The sequence below is a fragment of the Pteronotus mesoamericanus genome, unplaced genomic scaffold, assembly GCF_021234165.1.
Source record: "Pteronotus mesoamericanus isolate MK-2021 breed Mesoamerican mustached bat unplaced genomic scaffold, CSHL_Meso_final scaffold_54, whole genome shotgun sequence".
NCBI classification, from domain to species: Eukaryota; Metazoa; Chordata; class Mammalia; order Chiroptera; family Mormoopidae; genus Pteronotus; species Pteronotus mesoamericanus.
Genome location: NW_026555321.1, coordinates 76,538,852 through 76,555,345, shown reverse-complemented (window position 1 = coordinate 76,555,345; position 16,494 = coordinate 76,538,852). Strand labels below are relative to the sequence as shown.

Here is a 16,494-nt window from a genome sequence, read left to right as displayed (position 1 = left end):
AAAATATAATGACCTTTTTATAAATTTAGCAATTTTGTGGTATTTGTCCACTTTTAAAATTATTCAGTACTATAATTTTTTTCTCATTCTAAATGTTCACTTTTGAGACTAATTCTATATTTATAATACTGTATACTTTTTAAAAACTTAGGTCTCAATATTGAAAAAAAATAAATGATAGGTTTCAGGTTTCACAACACCTGGACACATCCCTCTTGATCGGCACCAAAGGCTTCTAATACTAAATGTACCCAATGCTGAGACTTAGTGTGGTATTGGTCGATTGTCTAGAGAATATTGGCTTTTCCACTTTACATAAAATATCTGTTGGCCATCCCTCCTTCTTCTATGTCCTATAAATTAACAAAATTTTAGTATTCTTTCTTTCTTCTCTAGCCTCCATGTTGTTTCATATTCTTCTCTAATTGTTCAATCATAAGTTTTAGCTGTTTAACATCTTAAATTTCTATTTGACATGTCAGTGCATACCTGTGTACACTTGAATATTTAGAACTCTGGGATGAGGTTTGGGTGTAATATATGCATTGGAGTTCATTAGGATAAAAATGTTGGTATTCCTAGTATATGAGAGTGGACAAGACCGATTACACTGGGAATTTCTGGCCTTAGGTAAGAGCAAGGGGTCATTTACCAGGATGGGGCTGTAGTGGATATTTGCAGTGCTGAGCTAGTTTGTTAATAGGAAATAAAATCACTACCTAAGAGTGACAATGAGAAGAATATGTTAACTTTCAGAAAATAAAAGAGTTTAATATAGGTCTTAGTAGATTAGGCAAGCAGATGGACTTAATAAATATAGTATGACTACAAGGCAAAATTAAAGACTTTTTGAAGTTTAGTCTAGACTTCAAGACATCATGCGTCTTTTTCCAATTACATTCACTTCCAGTGACATGCTAGCAAGTTAGATCTCAGGTAAACAGGAAAACAAAAGCAGTGTCATAGTGTAGACATGTGTGTGGTGACTGACTATGGACCTTTATGTAATCTTCTACTCAAGTCCCTCTCTTTTTCCCCACACCTCTCCATCCCTTGTTTTGAACATGTCATCTCTGACCAGTATCTTTGCAGCAGTTCCTGGTATGCCCCTCTCTGACCCTTCCTGTCACATCTCACATTGGACCTAGAAGGCCTTTTTTTTTAATGTCCAAGGAAGTTTTATATATTTATTTTTATTCTGTTCAAGTACAGTTGCCTCCATTCCTCCCCTATTCCCCCCATCCCACCCATCCCCACCTGCCACCCTTGATCTCATCCCACTTTGGATTTGTCCGTGTGTCCTTTATACATGTTCCTTGATGACCCTTCCCCTTTCTTCCCACTATTGCCCTCTCCCCTCCCCTCTGGTTACTGTCAGTTTGTTCTTTATTTCAATGTCTCTGGTTATGTTTTGCTTGCTTGTTTGTTTTGTTTTGCTTGATCTCACCACTTATAGGTGAGATCATATGGTAACTGTCTTTCACCACTGGACCTAGAAGACCCTTTTTAAAAAGGTAATCCCTGTCACTAGTCATGCTTGGAATACTTCAGTGGATCTCTTTTTTTTCAAGTAAAGTTCATATTCCTTATTATTTTTTTTTAACAGTTTTCCCCCACGCAAACATTAACACAATCCCCTACCTAAGCAATCCATAGCCAAGCTGAATGTTTTATAGATGTTTTATAGTTGTTTAAGTGTACACTTCTTTATACACTTTGGCATGTTTACACATTATATCTTATGCACAGAAAGCTTTTTTCTCATCCCACTCACCAAACTCCATCCCCAACCTAAACATATCGTCATCTGTTGAGTCCTTTAATAATCATTTATATTTTAATTTTATTTAAGGTCTTCTCCACAATGTCTTTACTAAGTTCCTTTGCTGCCAGGGTTTTTGTTAGCTTAAGCTCCCTATACAGTAGTATGGAATCTCTAACTTAATGGCATGTTTGACATCTAAAGAGTACTTATTAAATATTTATAATATGAATTAACAAAAAAATTCACAAATTAATTAATAAACTGCTAATCTTTACAATAACCTATATATGCTTAATTAGCCCCATTGAACAAATGAAAGTAGAGGTTATGCTGACTAATAGATTTATGAAGGATAATGTCATATCTTTTTTGTAAAGGGATTATCTCTCATCAGTACCAGGCCAGGTTTCTCATTCTCATCTTTTCAACCTATCAATGTTTATAGTGTGAGAGAGAAAGGGGAAACATAATATAACATGTAAACACATAGATTGAGACAGACTGCAAAATTTAAATTCTTAGAACTAACATTTACTAGTTATATTTTCTTGAGCTATTTACTTAAACTTTTCTGCCTCAGTTTTCATATCTTTAAAATGAGAATATTAACTTCCTCATAGCAGTGTTGTAATGATTAAATAAATTATTACATAAGATGCTTAGAGCAATAATTGGTACATACATATGAGCTATATATACTGTATAATGATTATTTCTTCATTTTTGTTATAACAGAGGGTTTTCCCAATTAGTGGTTCCAGGTGAGATATTCTATGATCCAAATCAATAAACTATACTTTTAAATTTGTTTTATTTAAAGAGTCATTCTCTGGAGAAAGAAATCTACAACTCACACTTGATGGGAACTTCTACCTCACAGTGGTAGCTGGCTGGTTATTAGAAGCTCCGTTTGAGATTTGCTACCCAAACAGAAATATCTGAGACTAGGCTTTTTGTCAAACTAATGATCATCCTGGCACTGATATGCATGTGGGAAAATAATTCATCTAGCAACAAGTCTTATGCCTACTCCTCTGTCTTTATGCTATATAAAATATTCTTTTGGGAAAGAAAATCTTCAATGCATAATTCTATATGTCAACTATAAATCCATAAAGCATAGAACATTAGTGTTTTATTCAATGATGGCAGAAACATTTCTTATTTACATATAATAAGTGAGAGTAGATTTGTATCTTATTCAACGTCAAAAATATTTATCTACAAGGCTCCTAAATCTATGTAAATACTTTCCAAAGCAACTAATAAACTTCAGGTAAATTTTATGTAGAAAAAGAGAAGTACTCTTTAATTTTAATTTGAGCAGAATGCAAATACTTGGGCACTTCCAGGTACTTGTGATAGTATTATATACTATTATGGACTTTCCTGTAGGCAATTTAGACATATAAACATTGTCAGTATATTAAAATATTTTCCACCCAGGAATTCCTAAACTTGGAATTTATATTAAAGAAAGCTACTTGAATGTTATATAATAGCCTATGGGCAAAGATCAATTCTTTACTACCTATTTTTTCTCCGTTTATATTTACTTAGACTGCCACCCTAATAAAATGTAAGCTCAATGAAAGCAGAATGTTTTTCCTGTCTTTTCTTTCAAGCCATAACAAGTGTTTAGCAGATTACCTGGTATACAGTGATAATCAAGGTTTATCTATTAAATATCAAAGAATGATCATTTAGATATGTCTGGTAGACTAAGTATCTAAACTACTAAATAAATATGGCCAAATAATTGGATAGATAACAACTACAAGGAAAAAATCACAGTATTTTTAAAATAATATTACTTTACATTTTAAATTCAAGACATTTTTACATAAAAACAGATTACAAACTATATAATCTTAACTTGCAAAAAAATAAAAATAAAAGTGTTTATAGGAACCAGAGATAATGCATATTGTCTCCTTTAAAATTGTCCTTATTTAAAGTATTATAATAAACTACACTATTTTTGAATGTTTAGATCTTTCTTTTTCCAAAAAGAAGTTTACAAAGGTTAAACTGGAAAGAGTTGAAAAATAAATCTAAATAAGAATATAGAAATGCATACTAGATGTGAAAGTTATATTAATGTATGAAAAAGATATTTAAGTATGATAAGAAAATGGACACATATCACTGATTTGTTAGGGTAGTTTCTGGATTTCTGTTTTTCTTTATTTTTCCTTTTTCTCTGTTTCTCTTTTTTTGTTCCTTTCTTCCCTCCCTCCCTTGCTTCCATCTTTCCTTCCTCTCTCTTTATTCTTTCTTTTTAATTATACCAACATTTCTTTTCTTTGTTCTTTTCTTTTTCTTTTTTTGCTAACAATTCAGTTAGAAAGCTATCTTATTAGCCATTTTGGTAATTATTTCAGATAACTGAAGTTGAGTATGGTCTCTTTTTCCTTCAGATACTTGTACATCTTTTAGAAGTCTCCAGAGCTTTTTTACTAACAATAAGTTCAAGCGTATCAAAGTTACTCTTCCACCATTAGTCCCACAATATAATTAAAACCATGAACAGTGATGAACAAGCAATGGCCTATATTTTCTTTAGCTCTGTGTTATTGTAAATGTCAAATGTAAGCTAGAGATTTTTATACAGCAAAAAAATTATGAACATTTTTGAGGTAATCATTTTTCTTCATCTCTACTTTCAGACACATTTGATAAATTTCATTTTCTTTCAAACGTTCCAGCATTTTCTATGTTACTCAATCTTTAACTGGAAGGGAAATAATTGACGTAAAATGCAAGGAATGTAGTTCTCCTTGATTACACAAGCAAGATCAACTCTAACAAGGAATAATAAGCAATCTCTAGTACTTCCAAGCCCACAGATCCTAGAGTAGAAACTGAATGTTTAAAGAATTCTTGATGATTTTCTATTTCAACAATTTTATGTATAGCAGAGGCAAATAATTAAAAACAATTGTATATTGTTTTGCATACTTAAAGTGTTAACCTAACTCTGATAATTTAAAAAGAAACAATCTTTCTTCAAATATGCCTTTATATTTTCTGTATTTTCTAAATCCAAATTTTATCCAAATCTTTTTTTCCTGTATTTTATTCAGCAGGAAACTATGGTAATAATTAAGGTTTAAATGAAGACAATTTCCAGTTGAACTTTTTACTTCTTCCTCAGTGGATTTCTGTCACACTTCTCCTTGTTCCTGCCCCAGACTGAGGGATGCAGAATCTGCTCAGCAATTATGTAGTCCAATACAAGGGTGCCAACACATTTTTCTGCCATACATATATCTATTGCGTGTATTTATCTTATATTTCTTTTTCTATCCATGCATTTCTTCTCAAGAATTACTTATGACCCCAGAACTGTTTGCTGAGGACAAACCATTAAAATATTCACTACTTATTAATCATACCTTGAGAATCTTGCACATAATCTCATAAACTGAAAATGTTTTTTCGGCTCGAGTCCAGTCCCACGTTGTCACCTTTAAAAGATGAGAAACGAATATGCTATTTGTTTTAGAAAGATAGCTCTTATTCCCTTTTATGCTATTTATATACTACGGTGCATAAGGGAATCTGTCATATGTACTATACAGTCTGTCAGTTGTGAAGTTACACTCATAAAGGTCAATATAGAATGTTGCAGTTTCCTTTCTTCTAAGCTTTATCACCATTTCTCTTCCTCTTTCAGCAAATATGTCATATTACATGCGACAGGCTCCATTTGCTCAGTATCCTTACATATTTTAAATAATGTGTGTTTTCTTTATATATAAATATTGAGTATTTCTATTTCATATATATGTGAAAAATACTCAATATTTATATATTATGTAAATAATTATGTATTAACTGGTGATAAACTAATATATTTATATAAATAGATAATTTATATATTTATTTACATATAATTTTCATATTTATATAAATTATATAAATATAAGTTTGTATATAGACTAATACATATGTTTACCAATATATTAGTTTATATAAATATATTACTTATATAAATATTAGCAGTAAACTAATGTATATTAATTTATAGAAATATATTAATTTTATTATATATTATTATATATTATATATTAATTATATATAATAATTATATTATATTATAATATAAATATAATACATTATATTTATATACTATATTTATATAAACTAATACACATTAGTTTACTACTAGTTACCTCCAAAGAAAAATATTAGATAATAACACTGGCTTTAACTTTTAAAAAAGACACAATTTATAGTAGAAGTCATTCCAAGATGTGAACACTTTACAAAATTATGATGATACCAAACACTATAATGAAATTGTTTCATTATTGAAGTTTGAACCATATATCTGCCCGGTCATAAGAAATTATTCAGAATAGTAATACAGTAAAAAATATAAATATTATTGGATTTTTACCTGCCTTCTTGATGTTTAGAAATTGTATTGACAGACATTCAAAATAGCAGCAAGTCTGACTTGATAATTCCAAGATCTAATCCATTTTTTAGACCTGTAAGTGAGTGGTCTGGCATTTGGTATTTATTTTCAATAAATATTTATTAAGAACTTACTATTGGGTTAGGTACATCTTTCCAAAAGTAAGACATTAAGTGCAATAGGTATCCATACATATATAATACAAAGCCCAATGACTTGTATATGGGATATCAAAAACACTACTGATTTGATGTAGGCAGACCTGGGTCATATCAACATATTTTGACTGTCATAAATACCTAAATAGAAAAAGTTACTAGATTTTTCAAGATTTATAAGTTAGTGCTTAATGCCAGAATTTATATATTTAGTGAAATACCGGCTCTGGCACAAATAACGCCCCCTTTTTTATTACAAAATCTTTATTAGAAAATCATAAGCATGCAATTCTGTAACATAATAACACTACACTCAAGCATACCATAGGACCTTTTTAGGTGAATGTTCAAATTAAAACTATAAATTATTACACCCATATTATTATACTACCAACCATACTCAAGCAGGTGTTACCTCTGCCGGGCCCTATATATTCAAAAAAACATTTGGACTGTTTTCTATTTTTTTCTGTATCTTATTTTCAAAATATATCGGTTACATGCAATATATTATCATTAAGTTGATGTTACTCTTTTGTGATAATATGGGAAAAATAAGTGTTTGACAAATACACCTACCGGGGGTGCCAGAAACTTGTAAAGGCAGGAGCCCCTCAGAGCCAGAAATATTGGAGAGTATGCACAATCTGGAAGGGGATCCTGTTCCCGTGCTTCACACCAGCCCATGTAGACTATCTGCAGGGAAATTGAATATAATTACTGCCAACAAAGTCTCATATCAGATGTATTATGTGTATTTTTCTTATCTGTAATATCTTAAAGCTCTAATAAAGTTATCAAATTAATTAATGCAAAAGCACATTAACCAGCTTTACCTTCAATAAACATATGTGAGCCACTCATAATAATTTATAATCTGTTTCCACCACCACTTACCTAGCATTAATTTGTGCAATCCAGCTTTGCATGAATTATGTCTCCCTCTTTATACCATTTGTACTAGGAAAATATTAATTTGTAATAGAATTTATTGACTTGTACCATCTGTTTTCCATAGTGACATTTCATTATCTAGGAATGTGATACCAGGATAAAATATTCCAGTGGGTAAGGAGATAAACCAAAGAGAGATACTTGATGTTATTTCCACTAGTGTGGTGTACCAATTTTTCCCTGTGCCTCTCTTGATTTAGTCACTGATCTAAGATGAATCAAGTTTGTTCAAGATTATTCATATATCAAACGGCAGCAACAAGAGCTCTTTTAATTTAGATGGATCAATTTCCAAAATAAAATTATGCAGTTACTCCTCTTTCCATCATTTGATAGTTGTGAAAGTCAAACATGTACACAAACATTTATTAAATGAGTATTACATTCTTAAAATGTATTTATATAATTTCACTTATCTCTTACCACAATCTATGTGGTAGAGGTACCTGGGAGAATATATTTTCCACCACATGTTTGCAGAAGGAAGAGTTAGATTGATAACTAAATCTCAACAGAAACCATGAAATGCAAAATATTATAGAACATAAACTTAAAAGGTATAGAATGAAAGTAATAGCCAGCCCAGAACCTCATCCAGAGCAAAATTCTCTAAGTTGAAGGTAAAATTTACACTTCTGTAACATATTGACTTAACATTCTAAAATCAGCACTAAAGAAAAAATTAGATACTTCTGAGAGAAAAAAATAGACAAAGGGTTGAAATATTTGTGTAAATTTATTAATAATTTTAGCATAACAAAATACTAAAATTTAGGAGATAGTTTTGGTTAAAATATTTAAGGTCCTGCATTATATGGGGAAATTATATAAGAAATATTTAACATTATGATTTAGTAGTCTACATTTTGTAATATCTAAAGTATTTCGGTGATAATGATAATCTCTAAAGTAACCTCTTTGCAAAAGGGTATAAGAGAGTAAGCAGCAGTTCCGAAACTTTGGAATTGCATCCTTTGTTATTCTTAACTAGAAGATCTTGATTGTTTCATAATACAGTTATGTTTTTAATATTTACCATGTCAGAAAATAAAACTATAAATTTAAAAATTATTAAAAGTATAAAAGGAAAGATGACAGTGAAAAATATAAAACTCCACAATAAATGGGAAAAACACAAATACTAATCAATACTCAAAAGAAAATGTAAAAGAAATAAAAGGAAAAAGAATTAATAAAAGGTATAATATATAATAATGTTACAACTAATAAAGTATAATATATAATAAGGTTACAGAATGTAACCAAAATATGGTAATAACTATACTACACATAAGTAGAATAAATGTATTCTATAGATATTTTCACTTGCATACACACACACATGCACACGAACCCTATATTCATTTTGTATAAGGCACATCTAGGAGTACAGAAAGTTTTTAAAGAAAGGAATGAAAAATTATAACAAAAATACACTTGCTTAACAATGCAAATATTAGAAAATATAAACTTAAGGTAAGAATTATTACTAGAAATAAAGTGGAAAATTTCATAATGATGCAGTGTCAAATCTAAAAGACTCCATAGTAATGTTTAGATTTCATATATCTGATAACCTAATTTTAAAGGCTATAAATAACAAATTGCCAGAACAATAACAAAATAAATGGACAAAATGATAATCATGAAAGGAGAGTTTAACAGAATTCAATAAATAAGTAATCAAATAAAAGTAAAAAAAATCTATCAAATTATGGAAATTTTGAACAATATAATTAATAAAATTTGTCTAATTGGCATTTAGGACAAGAGACACAACAAAAATTGAATACACTTTTTTTTTAAGTTTACTGGAAACTGCAAGAAATTATTTTTTTTGGCGATAAAGGTAGTCTCAAATAAGCATTATTATTTAATAATGTGTTGTGTCCTAAATATCAATAGAATTAAATTTGAGAGCAATATTTAAAGATAACTAGAATACCCACCCCCAAATATTTAGAAATTAAGTAATAAATGTCCACAGGTTAAAGAAAAATCACAAAGAAAGTTAAAAAACAGTTTGACTTAAATGACAAGGAAAATTTGATATATTAAACTTGAGAGACTCAGCAAAAGCTAGTCTTAGAATTTTAATCTATGTGTGTGTATCTGAAAATTCTTAAGTTAATAAACTGGGAATTTCAATCAAGAAGTTAGAAAGTATTGGGTTGGTCAAAAAGTCCGTTCTTTATTTTTCCTCTCCATTCGATGGCTCTCGTAGGGCTTAGTTGTCTTTAACTTAATTTGAAAAAATCTTTGTTAGATTGTTTTGCACAGTTCTTATATCAGCATTAAAAAAACATCAAAATTGGTGAATTTTTGCAGTAATTTTAATATTGAAGATGGAAGAAAATATGCAGCATTTTGGGTGTATTATGCTGTTTATAATTTTAAGAATGGTAAATAAATGTAACTAAAATGTAAAAAATGATTTGTGAGTATATGGAGAGAGGTACTGTGACTGAGTGAAAGTGTCAAAAGTAGTTTGCGAAGTTTCTTGGTACCATTGGCATTTTTGTCAAATAATTCTTTGCTGTGGGGCTGTCTTATGAATTGGAATGTTTAGCAGCACCCCTGGCCTCTAACCACGAGAAGCCAATAGCAGGAGATAGCAGACATATTCAAATTATTCACATCAATACAGTTATTAGTGTAAATGAAAAATGTATCTTTTATTTTAGGGAAATAAGCTGAATGGTCTTTTTGGCCAATCTAATATTAAAAGGTGAGAGAGAAAGACAAATTTAGAGAGAGAGCGTGAGAGAGCGCTCCAAAAACAAAGTAAAAAAGAAATAAAATACTGGATGTAGTCATTCATGAAATGGAAATGTACAGTAGATATTCATCAGAAGCAAAAATATTATTTAATAAACACTAATAAGATGAATACTTATGTCAGAAGAAGTCATAAATTACTAACATCCACAATATCAGAGCCTACAGACATAATCATGTTAAAATGATGTTATAAACAACAGTTTTCAAATTTTAAAATTTTAATGAAATATACTAATCCCTAGAAAAATATCAGGACAGATGCAAGAAGAAATTTTTTAAATGATCAATCTTGTAGTTATTTAAGCAATTTGATCTGTAATTTAAATATCTCAAAAATAAAATTTAGAGTTCTGTTTAATTTACCTTGTGATCTCTACTTAACAGTTAAGAAAAAATAAACCAAATATTTGTAAAGTCCTCAGAGAAAAGAATAACAGAATGATCACTCCACAACACAATTTATGAGGCCAACCTGACCTTAAAAGCAAATCTGACAGGGATAGCCAATATGAAAAAGGAAATTTATATTTCATCATTTTAAATACAACAGATGCAAATTTATTAATCAAATAAATTTAGTGATATTTAAAAGCATCAGTACAATTTCCCACATAAACAGAATTAAGGATTAAAATTGTGTAGCTACTCTGATGTACACCTGTAACTAATAAAAATAATTTTAAATGCAAATTTCAGGTGAAAAATATATTTAAAAAATCAATAAAGTATCTAAAAATGTAAAAAACCTTTTAGTGTAATCCAACATCTATTCATAACAAAGACTCTATTAATATTCAATAAAACTTTTTAATCTAAGCAAAGATATTTATATAAAAGAAAGAACACCGCACTTAATGGTTAATTGTTGAAAATATCCCCTTGAGATCAGTAACAGTACAGGAATATTCACTACTATCATTAAAAATCAACCATAAATTTAAGATTTTACCCAATGTTTTGTGGAAAAAAATACAAGTGGTAGATTTAAGAAAAAGAAAAAAATCATCATTATATTATAAATTGAATTTGTGTATAAAAATATAAAATAATTTTAAAATAAAGAACTAGAGGTCTCCTTAAAGGAAAGAAGAATGCAGATAATAGAAGGTGGGAGTGATGCTGCAAGTTTTATTTACATCACAATTATTTTTACATCTACATGCAACTATATGGTTATGAAATAGTCTTAATCAAGAATAGTCTTTGATGACTATGTTTTACTTAAAATTATAGTTAGTCACAGTTGACCATTGAATTATATAAAGTTTTAATTACTTTTGGATTATAAAACTATACATTTAAATTTTCCATTAAGATATTGAATTTTTTGGTAACAAAATGTCATATTTTTAAAACTACAATTTATAATGTGCTATAAAATAGCATAAATGTTACTTGTCCTTGGATCTTGCATTGATTCAATATGTAAAAACAGTTGTCAGAATTTGAGTTGATTTATTTTAATTTAAGAAATGTGGTCATTTTGAAGATTGTCCTGGAATTTGACTCATTCCTAATGTTTGATCTTTAAAATTAAAAAGAAAAAGAACTATAAAAAGTTTGTAAGTTTGTCAATGTTTCTCATACAAAATTATAACTCAGAAATAAATGATATTACTGAGTATCCCAAATATTAAAAAATAAGATTTTAAAATGAGAAAATGACAATAATATGAAATAAGAAAAAGAGAGACAGATAAGCATATTAATGATTCATTTCCTACAGGAAATTTTGGTTATTCAACTCATACGATATATTCACCTTAAGTGTTCATAAAAGAAATGCTGGTAGCTTTATTGAGGTATACTTGACATATAAAAATTGTATTTATTTTAGGTTTAAAAGATGATGTTTCTCTTTCTCCCTCTTTTCCACTGGCAAAAAACAAAAACAAAAACAAAAAAAACCCCAAAAACCCAAAAACCAACAACAACTCCATGAGATACAAAGTAATACAATTTAAAAATGTGCAAAACATTTGAACAGACACTTCACCCAAGGAGAGTTCTGTACATGGCAAATAAACATATAAGCAGATATTCAACACTAGTTATTAGGGAAACACAAATTAAATCTGCAATGAGATACCACTACACACCTATTAGAATAGCCCAAATTAAAATGACTAACCAACCATATCACATGTTGGAGAGTATGTGCTGGAAATACAATTCTCATGCATTACTGGAAGGACTATAAAATAGTACAGCTACTTTGGAAAAGATTGGTAGTTTTTTAAAATGTAAAAAAAAAAGTTGATGTTTATATATATATATATATATATATATCATTGTGAAATGATTATTACAGTCAAGCTAATTAACACCTCGGTCACCTCACACAATTAACATCAACTCTCCTAGTACACTTCAAGAACCCAGCACAGTATTATTAACCATAGTCATCATTCTGTACATTGGAATTTTGTAACTTATTTATTTGGCATTACTGAACTTTTGTACACTTTGGCCAACATCTCCCTGTGCCCTTCAACCTTCAGGTTCCTGAGAGCCACCATTTACTCTTTTCTTTTATGTTTGTTTGTTTTTAAATACATATTCCACATAAATGTGAGATCATAGCGTATTTGTTTTGTTTTGTCTGGCTTATTTCACTTAGCATAATGCCTTCAAGGTTTATTCACATTGTAACTATGACAAAATTTCCTTCTTTTTTTAAAGCTGAAAAATATTTACATATATAATTTTCTTACCCATTCATAGTCAATGGACACAATTCATTTATCATATTTTGGCTATTCTGAATAATACTACAATGAACATGAAGTGCAGAAATCTCTTAGAAGAATTGATTTTATTTTTTTTAGGGTATACATCCTGAACTGGGATTGCTGGATCATACAGTAGTTCTATATTTAATTTTTTGAGAAACCTTTATACTGTTTTTCATAATGGTTATACCAATTTAAATTCCCACCAACTGTGTACATTAGTTTTCTTTTTGCCATGTCCTTTCTATAATTATTGTTTTTCTTTTTGATAATAGCCATTTAAACAGGTGTAAAGTAATATTTCTTTGTGGTTTTGATTTGTATTTCCCTGATGCTTTAATGATGGTGACTATCTTTTCATATGCCTATTGGCTAATTGCATATCTTTTGAGAAATGTATATTCAGGTCCTCTGCCTTTTTTTTTAGCTGGGTCATTTGCCTTTTTGGTTATATGTTGTTTGAGTCCTCTATAAATTTTGGATATTAACTCTTAATTAAATATACGATTTCAAATATTTTTCCCACTCCAGGAGTTGTCTTTTCACTCTGTTGTATTCTTTGCTGCTCAGACGCTTTTATATTTATTCAATCCCATGTGCTCACTTTTTATTTTATAGACTATGTTTTTGGTATCATGCCTAAAAAGTTATTGGCCAGACCAGTGTCAAGAAGATTTTTCCTTATGTTTTCTTTTCTTTCTTTTATCCAAAGATGAAGTTTTAAAAAAAATCTCATTCACAATAGCAACAACTATTATAAAACATTAAGGAATAAACTTGACCAAAGAGGTGAAGAACTTGTACACTGAAAATTATAAAACATTAATTAAATAAATTAAATGAGAAATAAATAGAAAGATATCTCATATTCAGAGATTGACAGAAATAATATTTCAAAATATCCATAATTTGAAAGTAACCTTCAGATGAGATTCCACTCAAAATCCCAAAGTCATTCTTCATAGAAATAGGAAGAAAACTCTAAATTTCATATAATACCAATAAAGACCCTAAGTAGCCAAAACAATACTGAGCAAGAAGAACAGAGCAACAATAATGAAAACAGTAAGATATTGGCATAAAAGCAGATATATAGACTAATGGGGACAGAAGGGAGAGCCCAGAAAGAAATCCATGCATTTATAGTGAACTGAATTTTGACAAACATGCCAAGAACTCAAAATGGGAAATTGATAATCTCTTCAATAAATGGCATTGGGAAAACTCAATATCCACATGTAGAAAAATGGCCCTTATTTCACACCATATAAAAAATCGACTCAAAATGAATAAAATGCTTAAATGTAATACTAAACCATAAAACTATAAGAATTGCAATATTAAAACAGCATATATTTCCCATGTATATCTTCCAAAGAAGATACAATTAAAAAGACAAAAATTGCCAAAATTTTTAAAGAAACTAGAGAAATAAAAAAGTCATACATCTGGTGAAAGTTTCATTCTTCACTTCTTAAATAAACTCAACACAAATGTACACTGAAGAACATGTACAAGAATGTTCATTGTGGCTTAATTCTTATTAATCTCAACTATGTTCAAATAGTTTAAAATATTAAAAAATTGTGCAAATTTAATACATTCTATAGACAAATATAACAATAAATTATGATATAATAAAGTAATAAGTACAGCAAGGAGAATTAGTAATTAGTTAAATGAAATAACATAAACCTCCCAAAGCATGTTAATTGAAAGAAGCAGATATTGATAAAAATATTTATATATACAATACGATTCCAATAAACTATAGTGCTTGGGAATTAATTCTTTGTTGAAAAATTTATTTTGTAAAACAAGATAATTATTACCCATATTGCCAAGACAACTGTTTACTTTAGAAACTAGTTGTGACTGGAGAAGAAGACAAAGTAAACAGAGAAATTGAGCCACCAACAATCTACTTTTCAAGACCAGAACTGGGGTTACACAGGGATTTGGCTTTTTGACAATCAAGGTGTGTGTGTATGTGTACACATACACATATATACATATATGATGTTCTATACACATATATATGATATTCTATAAATCCTCATTTTTAGAATACCATACTATGTATATTATTACTAACATTTTTGTGACAATCTTGTCTTAAAATAACAGAGCTCTGTAGGAGTTATACAAGAAAGTATTCTGACAAATATGGTTAAAGTGCCCTGTCATCCTGGGGCCATTGCAAAGACATGACATTGTAGTTATTATGAATTATATCACCTTTAATCATTATATTATTTCTCAGTTAACTCAGTCTTTCATTTTAATCTGATAAAAGAGTTTCTCTCTGTTTATGACTTCTTTGTATGAGCCAGGGAAACAAAGAATGATGTGGTATACGTAATCACAAGAGAAAAATATTTAAGTTTCTTAAGACTGAAATTTGAATTTGTTGTCTCTTCTCGTCTCTGTAATTTGCTAGAAGCTGAAATATTAAGAATGATATAAGATCTTTTCAAGAAATATCAGAGAATACAATTTTATTATTTTGAACAGACTATAGTTTTGGGGGATGAGCTGAGGCTGGAGCTAATAAAAATGGAATTTCAGAGCTGTTAGGTATCTTTCATTTTTAATTTAATCTTTTTTGTATTTTTTCCCATTACCATTTAGTCCCCTTATACCACCCTCTCCCGTGCCAGCAAAGAATTTTACCCTTTGCCACAGTATGGATAGATCTGGAGAACATTATTCTAAGTCAAATAAGCCAGTCAGAGAAAGACAAATACCATATGATTTCACTCACATGTACAGAATATTCTTTATGGTTGCTCTCTGGGCCAAAGATTGACCTTATTATTTTCTATGCCAAAACAAGGGAAGTGGGCTCCTCTCAACCGGCATAGATGCCAAAATGCACTTTTTGTTTTTCATCATTACCACGATTCATGTTAAATAGTAATATGGTTGAAGAAACATAAAGCATTTTCAATAAATTATTCCTATGCATGTTATTGCAAATGATAATTCTAAAGAAAAATTTAATCTTTTTAGATTTTTAAAAATGAATACTTAATTTTTAAAAATTTTAAAAAATGGATAATATAGACATGATTATTTTCAATAGAATATTTTAAAAACAAATATAATTAAATGGAAATATTTCACTATGCATATGCAATAACATGAGAACTTCCAAATGTGTATAATTTTAATAAATATTTTGGAAGCGTGCCTATTTTTTCCTACTTTATTAAGGTATTAGTTGACAAATAAAATTGTAAAATATTTAAATTGTACATTATGATAATTTGCTATACATATATATTATGAAATAATTCTTTCTGTAATTAAATAACACATCAATTTATATTGATCTGTCTGGAAAAAGTCAAGCCATCATTAATATAAGGAGAAAGGTTTGCGCAACATTGATGTAACCTCATAGCCAAAGAGTGTGGACTGGAATGTGCATTTTTGAACAATGATGATTTCACTGTACTAGTAAATGGGGACAGTCAGTAGACACCATTGAGCAAGCATGTGTACTGTATGGTCTTAGCATTCGAAATAACTGAGCAGGAAAAAAAAATGACTGAGCAAGTAGAGCAACAAATCTGTCTCCAATTTTGCGTTAAGCTTGAACATTCCTTTGTGGAAACTATTCAGAAGATTTAAAAAGCTACAGCTATGAGCAACTCGTGATGGGCAGCTTCATGA

General features: G+C 29.3%; 1 protein-coding gene across 1 annotated transcript in view; it reads right to left on the bottom strand.

Annotated features, from left to right (window-relative positions):
* SNTG1 (syntrophin gamma 1) overlaps positions 1–16,494 on the bottom strand; it is a 576,561-nt gene that overhangs the window by 83,149 nt on the left and 476,918 nt on the right. The window contains exons 13-14 of the mRNA XM_054595747.1: positions 6,929–7,045; positions 5,164–5,235 (exon numbers count right to left, since the gene is read on the bottom strand). Coding sequence (XP_054451722.1) covers positions 5,164–5,235; positions 6,929–7,045 — 189 coding nt within the window. The remainder of the gene's footprint in view (positions 1–5,163; positions 5,236–6,928; positions 7,046–16,494) is intronic.